Below are 10,044 nucleotides of genomic sequence, written 5' to 3'. Positions count from 1 at the left end.
TATCTATGGTGTTGAATGAATATGACCTTCACATCGTTTAAAAATATATGAAAACACGAATTAATAAGAAAATATATATGGCCTTATGAAAGGGATAGGCGCTAAGTGAAGAAAACATTCACTCCAGTAAAGCCGCTCATACTGTAAAAGTTAAATAACCAGCATTGCAATTAATGCACCATTTTAACAACAACAAAAAAAAAAGTTCAAATTACATACTTGTCAAATAAAGAAACGTTATTCAATAAAACATCTTAAAAACTTAATTTAAGACTTTATTAGCCCTTATAAACGTCTTAATCTACCTTTTGACTTTCTTTTTCAATATGGGCTATAATAATATCCAGACAGTGGAGAGGAGACCATTTAAAAGTGAAAAAATGACAGCAAAAGTAGTGTAAGCACATATGTTTATCTGTAAACTACAGCATTTTATGCCCAAAACAAAACACAAATACATAGTAATTGACAATTGGAATAAATATTGCATTGATACATTTGTTATGCTGTTTTTCTGATTTCATTTTAAACTATTATCCACTATTTTCAACCACGTCTTAACATGCTCTTCTTAAAAAGTGGTGTTCAATCCCTTAATTCAACATTATAGCTAACCTACAATAAGCTGTTGTAAACATTTCTTTGGGGAAAAAAACAGATGAACAAAAACAGAAATAGAAAACTGCTTGAAAACTGGGATTTGTGTTCAGTGTTTCAAGAAAAAGGAGAAAGATTTTGAGAACTGCATCTTAGCAGTTGTGAAAAAACTAAGTTAATGTAGAGAAACATGAATAGCTTAAAAGGCTAATAGTTGGCTAATGAAAAATACACTTCCACTCAGGTTTATTCCTAGTTTTCCATTCATTTCACATTTTCTTCTTCTTCTCCTCTTCTTTCATCTTTGATTTCTCTGTGTTATTCTCTGGTTGGTGTTCTCTCTTCTGAGCCTCCTTCATCTCAACGTCTGTTGTTGTTTCACCCGGCTTTTTCACCATGGCCTTGGCAGTCTGCTTGCCAGCTGTCTTCAGGATGGCTTTAATGCCCAGATTGTCAATGTTGTGTGCAGTCACACCAACATTGATCACTGACTTGAGCGCAGTGTCTGTGGCTGCACCTGCATCATTACCATACCTTCACCACAAATAATATAGCAGAGTTAGGAGGGAGTGGTTTGGTGTAGAAAAATATTTGATAAGAAACTGAAACTCTGGTGTAATGGGATGTTTTCATTTACTTTTATTGGCAAGAAACCAGAAAAGCAAGAGCAGCACCACCCAACACAAGCAGACACTTAGCTTCAGTTAAACATACCTGCAGAGAGACCCAGAAAATCCAAAACAGAACAAAGACTTAAAATGTACCAAGTCAAAAAAAACAACCCAAAACACACTTAAATGTCCAGATAGAAACTAATCAGTCAGATTAATGTCAAAATATGTGCAAACATTTGGGTAAGATTTGGTAAAGATCTTAATGAGGGTTATTTTCTGGCTTGCTCTTGGTTAATGAAAAAATGTACATCAAGCAGGGTGAAATGTTAGTTAAAGTCTTTGCCTTTACTCCCCAGTGCCGTCATATGTTCCTGGACTTGTTTAATAGATTCTCTAAGCCCCTGAATCTGAAGAAAAGAAATAAGATCAGTTACCCCAACAAAGAGAAAGAAATGGAGAAGGCAATAGAAGAACTTGTTTCTCATCCCGTTTTCATTAGTTTGTGACCAAAGAGATTCCGAAACATGCTGGAAACAAGATCTAAAAGAGTCTTAAAATTGTCAGAATATGCCAATAAAATTTAAGAAACAATAAAAGACAGGAGAAGTAATAACTTACTTGTATGTCACAGTTGTGACTGTCTCTGCTGCAACACTTTTGCCAATAAGCTTTGCTCCGGTTTCCAGACTGGTCCAAATCGTTGAGAAACCTGGTTTGAATGCGAGGTAGAGAAAAAAACGCTAAGGACTGAAAATGCCACCCATCTTAAATTTCACAATGCCAAAATTTGACTGTTTTATCTTTTTGTGTCAGATTTAGCCAGGCCTGTCCACAGAATCGGTTGGGCCCCTGAAAAAGCCAGAGAATGGGCCCTCCCTAGATGTGACTTATTAATGATATCAGTGTATGTATGTTGGATCAGTGGCAATTGCGCTAGTATCCTGACAAAAGTTTCCTCATTTTGAAGCTGAAAAGTGTGTCAACCTATTACTGGGTTTTGATGTTAAAATCATTTATATGTGCTACTTTTAAATACCTTTTATTCAGTTTTCACTACCCATTTTTGCCACTTCTCATCAATTTGTTGCACAATTTTTCGCAGATTTTTCCCTCTTTATCCCATGTTTGACACTTAAACCCATTTTTGTCACATTTTAAACCTTTTCCAGCCCTTTTTCCCCAAATCCTTTTTCTTCTGTAAACACATTTTTCCCACTATCGAATCGTTTCCACCCCTTTTTCCTCCTAGTTTTTGCCATTCTCTGCCTAGTATTGCCTCTGTTGACCCAGTTTTCCCACTATTAGCCCCTTTTCAACACTTTCTTCGCCCATTTATGCCAATTTTAACCATATTGCACTATTTGCTATGCCCATTTTTGCCATTTTGAACTAATTTTCACATTTTTTTCCTGCCATTTTTTGCAGGCAAAGCAGATAAATACAGTCATGGACAAAAAAGTATTGGCACCCCTAGAATTTTTTCCTGAAAAATTCCAGGGGTGCCAATACATGGTTTACACATGTTTATTTCCTTCATGTGCATTGGAACAACACAAAAAAGCAGAAGAAAAAAGCCAAAATTGACATAATTTTACACATTTAAAAAATGGGCCAGAAAAACTTGTTGGCACCGTCAACTTAATATTTGGTTGCACACCCTTGGGAAAAAATAACTGACACCAATGGCTTCCTATAACCATCAACAAGCTTCTTACACCTCTGAACTGGAATTTTGGACCAATCTTCTTTTGCAAACTGCTCCAGGTCTCTCAGATTTGAAGGGTGCCTTCTTGCAACAGTGCCACTTAAAAGCCATGTACTTGTACAATCCCATTTCGCTAGCTTTTTCACCTGTTTTTGCTACTTTTAGCCAATTTTAAGAAAAGGGGATTACATTTGTTAGAAGGTAATATACTACAGAATAAAGTAAAAAAAAAACAACTTCTTGACTTTTTGTTGCTTTGATAAGAGGGGTTAGTATTCAGGCAAAAAAAAAAATATATATATATATATATGGTTAACACAGCTTTACTGCACAATGGACCATGGTTTTCCTGACCACCATGGGCCCAAATTAGGCAGGGCCTCAGAATGCTCTCCCCTTTATCCCCCCTTATGGGTGACAACTATAAATATTGGATACAACCATAAATATTGAGACCACTGGTGTAGACAGTGTACTAGGGAGAGTATATTTCCATGTAACTATGTGCTTGTTCCTGAAATGCCATTATACTTTTACTAACCTTGAACACTGCTGACTGCCACATGCTTGGCTCCATCCAAATTGGAAGCTTTGCCATCTTTGCCCTTCTTCATAGACTCTGGGACCAGCTTAGCACCATGTTTTTTCACATGGGGAGCCACCTTCTCTGCCACATGTCCTGCCACTGAACTCACTCCATTGACTGTGAGAAAACACATAAAGTTATAAAGCTGACGTTTATGAGTGCATGGCTTTACATTTTCAGTACAATGACAAATCAGTGCTTCTCAAGAGTTTGTGCACCAAAAAATTACAGCCTGCGTTCATAGCAGGCATTTTTTGCACTGGCAGTGCTCAATTTGAATACTAAATCAATGAAGTTCAGCCTTTTCAGGGCTCCATGTACATAGCACAGAAATGTGCTTAGTAGGACAAAAGGTTTATTCTTGTTATAGAAAAGAAGAAGAAGAAGAAGATTCACTTAATCAATTCCGTAACGGGATTTCTATTCCTAAACTCTTTTACTGAACATACCGCTCACATACAGACTGAAATACATGCACATGCAAATGCACAAACAGGATCCAGTGGATGTGCTCTAATGGAGAGATGTCAGAGTGAGGCAGTGCTGTCTACCAAGGAGCACCTGAGCAGTTGGGAGTTCAGTCCCTTGCTTAGTTGTCCTTTTTCTACTCAGTAATTATTTTCAAATCAAATGTATTCAGTGATTTTCTTTTATATATGCATGTTTGTTCTTGTTGTCTTTTTTTGTCTGTAGTGAAATACTATGTGTGCTGAAAAGTGTCATTCAAATGAAGTATGATTATTCCTTACCCAAAAACTGGCTGACCCGCACAGCGCCCCCTGTAGCTTGCTTAGCCACGTGAAGACTCCTGGTGACATGGGGGCTGACCTCTGAGGGAGTGTCCTCAGGTGTGATATGGTCTCGGATCTTGGCTGCTCCTCTATGAATGGCCCTTCCAGTGGCCTCTGCTCCTTTTACAAACTCTTGACCTAATTTTGTAGCACCTTGAGACAAATAAGGTCTGGTAATCAGTTTTTATAAGAGTTTAGTGTGCTCAAAATACTTACTGCAAAAAAATTTTAAGGTGATTCCTTCAGCCTTCAGGAGACATTGCAGCCAAAGGTAAACAATGCCCTCTAGTGGTCATTTGTTGTAAACAGAGAAACAGCCACTAATCATAGCCTGTTTCACATTTTTGAGTTATGAAATATTGCTTTGATACACACCTGACAGGATTCCTTGTGCCATCTTCTCACTCCATCCAGGAAGTGGTTTTTCTACAGGCACAGTCAGCACTGTATGACCAGCTGGGGTACCAAGGGGGATTTTCTCACTCAGGTTGATTGCCTGTGACCCATCTGGACCCTGTGAGGAAATACATGAAGTGGTATGCTGATATTTAAAATGAAAACAGTGACGATACAAAGGACATGCAGTAAGCTGATTTTAAAATGTACAAACCCAAGAATGGCAAAGAAAATTTTTACCCACAACATACCAACTATTCTTTCTCTCCTAAAGTGTCAAATACAGGATGCTGGATTCTTAAATGACAACACTTCCACCCCTCTCAAACAGTTAAATTTCCTTTCATACCCATGCCATTTCTTACATTTTCCCTACACTACTGGTAAAAAACTAAGAGACTTTCTAAAAAGAAGGGCAACATGGCAGCTCCATAAATCTGCCTATCATCTATACCACTTGTCCCAATTAGAGACAGGAAGCTTCCATAAAGTGAAAGCAAACTATATAGAGCTCCCTCTGCTGACTAGCGGCAGTATAGTTTAAACAGTCCACTCCTATGTTCACAGATTGGATCAACGTCAAACTACAGAGTCCGAAATATATATATCAATTAAGTTTTTCTCACACATGGTTTCTGTCCCAATTGTAAATTTTTTCATGCTAATTTCTGTTCTGGTGTTCAGTTTTCTGAATAGTTGGGTTCAGTGAGACATTTGATGCTAAAATAGGAGGATAATACCATGTTGTTGACAAATGCAGCCCCTGCAGGGCTGTGTGAACTGAATTGGTATATTACAGGAGTAACACCAGAAGAAAATGTGAGTACTGAGCTGAGGGATCTTTGCCATTTTCAGAGCATGTCAAACATGTTGAGATTAGCATAAGGGGTGAGATGGTCAGATTGATTTCTAAATATGCTTCTTTGGCTCTTTATGAAACCTTCAGGTAGCAGTAGGTCTCAACAACAGGAGATGGTTCTCTATCTTTATATGCAGTCAATGGTAAAACTCACCTGGATCCTGAGGTCAGCCAGCTGAGATAGCACATCCTGGAACATCTCTCGGTCAGCAGCGGGCAGTTCAGAGGACAGCACGATGCCAACATAGGACCCTGGAGCCTCTGCCAGACTGTCAGGCAACATGTAGATCCCAGAGTTAGCCAACAGCACTGGAGTGTCTGCTGTCACCGGGTACAGCCAGTCACAAACCTACCATCCACAAAGAAGAAAAATAAAGAGGTAATGAATGATGATCACCACTTGCTTGTACTCTGATAGCCAGTTGTAGTTAAATTCAAACAGTAAGGACAAACTTCAAGCCCACTTTTCTAAGGACTAAACTCAGATATTGGAAATAAGATGTTTTCAAAGTTATTTAACATGAAAGTTAAAAGTTAGTTATGAAAACCCCTCCTTTAAGATTTGTTACAGGTTTTCAGCTCATCAGCTTCAGTCAGCCATCCACACAGACACATTGCACCATAGAGCCTAATCAAATCATCAGTCAGCCATTATTATTGGCTGCTATTGGACTACCATCATCACATTGTTTATTCAGAGGAGCACAGTGGAAATCCATTGTTTCAATTACTCAAAGCGCCCATCTTTTCCTCTATCGGAGCTAAAAATATATCAGATATCAGACTCTTCGATACAGGTACAGATTTGTTACTGCATCGTGCCACTGTTATGGTGCTTGACAAAGTGACCCTGTAAGGGCGCAGGACCCTGACCAGCAGCACAACAGAAGCGCAGAGTCATCTGTTAATGGGACCATTGTGCTACTGGAAAACAAAGGATACAAACAAGCGGCCCACCAGCATGGTGTGGTGGGAACACAGTCATGGGTTTTATTGCAGTACAAAGAACGGCATAATATGTGCTTTGTTGAGGTGGCAGATAACACCACTGTCATTTCATATTAATCAAAAGTCATCCCACAGACCTAGCAGGTTTTCATGAATATGACACGGATTAAAGATAAATTAAACCATATTTTAACTTTAGGATTTTTAATTGTGTCATCAAACTCATGAAGTTTTACCTTAAAAACTTTATTTCTTATCTATGTGAATGTTTAAATAGCTATACATTAAGCATTAATAATTTCCTTTAAATATTAGAAAACTTGAGTAATAGTGCTGAAATGTAAATAAAAATCAGCAAATTGCTGCTCAATATTATCAATACAGACCACAAATATATCAAAATAAAAACACAAATATAAACTGGTTCATCTAATCTGAAGGGTTTTTTTTGCTTCATTTCTAATCTTCACCAAAGGTTTATCTTTTTGTTATGAACTTTTTAACATTTGTAAATATTCCCTTGGGCTCTAGATTAATGTGACTAGTGATTTTTTCTATTTTATGGATGTTAAAAACAAAGCATCAAATTAAAAAACATGAGGAAATAATTTCTTATTACAAGTATTTGGATCATCTCTTTCTTTGTCATTTGACATACTGACAAAAAACAGAAAAATTCCCTTATTTTGGCACAGAAAGAAAGTTATTAAAGGACATATGGTAGCCTATATTTTTTAGAACAAGTATAAAAGCATACTCTGATATAATGAGAGAGTCAGTTATATAACTGATTTGTGCTCATACATACTTGGCTAAAGGACACACCTTAGAGAAAAATCTTTTCTGACTACACCCAGACACAAAACACTTCATCATTAACACACTTTGTTTACTTACATGTAGAAAAGCTGAAGGCCGTCCTGATGGGATCTCCTTTTGTTGGTTGTCAAAGGCAATGATACGAAGGAAGCCTGGAGAAGACAGGGCGCTGACCTGTCCATTTGGTGCCACGAAAAACATCTGCACCCCTGTAGGTATAAAAAGCAGCTCATGTCCATCTCCTCCTGCTGTCTGGAGGCCGCCTACAGCAGGACTATGAGCCAGGCTGTGATGGCCGGCTGTTGGCTGCAGTGTGTATGCTGGAGGTTGTTCCCCTGTGTTTGCCATGGCTGTGGATCCTGGCGCCACTGCAGGGAGAGCGTGTGTATGTGGAACAGTAGGGGAAGGAGGCCTGGGAGGGGGAGTTTTGGGGATTAGGGTTGTACTCTGGTTGGTAGGGGGTATGCTGGGGTACAGGTGGTGAAGTGTGCTTTGGGGAGGCTGAAGATCCTTTAGAAGCTGGCCTCTCTGTGCCTCTGCCCTCGGCTGGGAGGTCTCCAGATCAGATAGATGGGTGTTGACAGTCCGTAGCGTGTCCCTCATCTTCTGCTGAAGCTGCCTGGCTTTGTCCCAGGGCGCCCCGTGCTGCCTCGCCCCACCAGTGGGGACCTCCACTCCATGTGTAAGGTGCTGGTGACCTTTCCTGTAATACTCCAAGGCTTCTGCTTTATTTCCGGCTTCTTCTGCTGCCAGCCCTCGGCTCAGAGACTGAAAAGCCAGCTCATACTGGTCCTTGATGAGCAGCAGCTCAGCAGGCTCAGTCATGATGAAGGGAAAATACACAGACTAAAAAGGACAGCGATCAAGAGAAAATTATTTAAAAAAAATTGGACTCCAGTTAAATTTAAAATAACATATTTGTAACAGCCATTAGTCAACTTTTTGCTTTCATTTCAGATTTAAACAAAAGTCAACTTAAAGACATATATGTGATAAGAAAATACAGGGTTTAAATGTAGCATTTATTTATTCAAAGAGAACATATACAACATGGAACACAAATAAAACCATGTAATGTATTGTACTTGATTAAAGCTAATATGAGACTATTGATATTTGGTAGAGCACCCTACATTTCAAAAGCACGCAGTTATTAAAGAACATTGAATAAACAAGATTGGCATGAGAGTGGCAGAATGGTAGCCTGGGCTTCAGTCACATCAGCAACACGCCGGACAAGTTAAAACAGAAAATGAAAAGCCAGTTCCCATATAGTTTGGCGGCTTCTTTGAAAATAAACACAATAAAAGGAGAAATGGGGATAACTGACAGAGAATTTGACACATTGGAGGGTAGGCTATGACCTGTTAACAAGAAAATAAGCTGTAAATTCATTACAAAGAAAAATAAACTCATATACGTAGAAAATACAGAAGCATTACGGCAATGAAGATGACTAATGCTGGAATAACCTCTGCAGCGTCGCTTTGTTTTTGTTGGCACTGACATGTTGTAAAGGACCTGAGCTAGAAAACACATCAGGTTTTACCTGAACAACTAGCCTGTATGAGAGCTGTCGAAAGAAGTCCCATACAATGCTTTGGTGTAACAAGACACAATATCTTTTCACCAAAGAATCAACTTTATCCGTCCCTATTACATTAAGAGATACAACACTGCTCATAACATGTAGTTTCAAATAAAATCTGCCTTACCTTCTATGCTTACCTTGGGTCAGACGTCACTTTCACCGAAATTAAAAACAAACTTAAGTGAGTTTCACAAAGTTCCTCTAGTTTTCGGCGGTTCCTCTGAACTTTCACTGATGTAGAAACGTCCCCTCTCATTCAACATGTGTTGACTCATTTGATTTAATCTGGCGGATTCCCCGCAGCGATCATTGACAGTCTGTGAGAAAAACCCACGAGCGTCAGATCTACCAAGGTGTAACGGAAGTGCCTCCGGCCAACACTTTCATAATAAAACCACATAGCAAGGAAGGCTGTTTGGAATCTGGTTAGATGAAAACAAAAAGAGACTGGAGCACGGCTTGGCAAGCCTATCCATTTCTGAGTTTCGAACAACATCAGAGCAGTTATCAAAACTTACACATTTACACATCTCTGGTAATAAGCCTGACATATTAACCTCGTCATTTCTCCTTTAAATCATTTTTTTTGGCATATTGAAAATTCTGAACTCATTTGTATCTAAAAATCAATCGGAACGTTTCATAATAAAGCTTACGATATACCTTCAGTTGGCTTGTTCATAAAGCAGACTTCTCCAAATCCTTACTAAGCTTTAATACTTTCATGAGTGATTTTGTAATTCATAGATACTTTGAACAAGACTTTCCCAAACGTCAGTATACTGTGGCCCAATTTGAGACCTGAATATCTTCTGAGGCCCACTAAAATCCTTGAACAACCCTAACATGTGACTCAAATATTTACTTTTTATCATATTTTTGTTTTCAGCAAGAGGGAATTTCAATGCCAGTGCTTTTAGATGATTTTAAAATGTTTGTGGGGTCACAAAGTTAAGTCAATTAATGAGTCATTGCCATTTATTTTGTTTTATTCAGGCATCTGCAAAGTCCTGTGTAATGTATTTTCTATGTACCTCTGTTAACATGCTTTGTTGCCCAGCAAAATCTTTCAAAGTGGCATTCATTTCTCTATAGACACAGTTAAATTCTTAGAATCAATAAGCAGGAGGCATAGCAG

At 38.6% G+C, this 10,044-nt stretch overlaps 1 protein-coding gene across 3 annotated transcripts; it reads right to left on the bottom strand.

Moving 5' to 3' along the window:
• Positions 1-829: 829 nt before the first annotated feature.
• sparta (spartin a) lies at positions 830-9,237 on the bottom strand. Of its 3 annotated transcripts, none has more exons than XM_041801670.1 (8): positions 9,031-9,237; positions 7,394-8,161; positions 5,703-5,897; positions 4,669-4,807; positions 4,252-4,446; positions 3,458-3,619; positions 1,830-1,920; positions 830-1,131 (listed from the first exon to the last, which is right to left on the bottom strand). In XM_041801670.1, the coding sequence occupies exons 2-8, from the start codon at positions 8,138-8,140 to the stop codon at positions 867-869; spliced, it is 1,794 nt and encodes a 597-aa protein (XP_041657604.1). In that variant the 5' UTR covers positions 8,141-8,161; positions 9,031-9,237; the 3' UTR covers positions 830-866. The 3 variants fall into 3 exon arrangements, with proteins under 3 accessions (XP_041657604.1, XP_041657602.1, XP_041657603.1); XM_041801668.1 differs by lacking the exon at positions 830-1,131 and adding an exon at positions 1,184-1,618; XM_041801669.1 differs by lacking the exon at positions 830-1,131 and adding an exon at positions 1,184-1,618 and having other exon boundaries at positions 9,044-9,237.
• Between the last annotated feature and the right edge of the window lie 807 nt (positions 9,238-10,044).

Source organism: Cheilinus undulatus, linkage group 12 (assembly GCF_018320785.1).
Source record: "Cheilinus undulatus linkage group 12, ASM1832078v1, whole genome shotgun sequence".
NCBI classification, from domain to species: Eukaryota; Metazoa; Chordata; class Actinopteri; order Labriformes; family Labridae; genus Cheilinus; species Cheilinus undulatus.
This window is presented reverse-complemented; position numbering and strand designations above follow the sequence as displayed.

Coding starts and splice junctions, on each gene's coding strand:
- sparta (XM_041801670.1), bottom strand. CDS start 8,140: ATGACTGAGCCTGCTGAGCTGCTGCTCATCAAGGACCAGTATGAGCTG. Junction 4,447..4,668: donor GGCACAAGGAATCCTGTCAG/GTGTGTATCAAA, acceptor ATTTGTCTCAAG/GTGCTACAAAATTAGGTCAA. Junction 3,620..4,251: donor GCGGGTCAGCCAGTTTTTGG/GTAAGGAATAAT, acceptor GTTTTCTCACAG/TCAATGGAGTGAGTTCAGTG.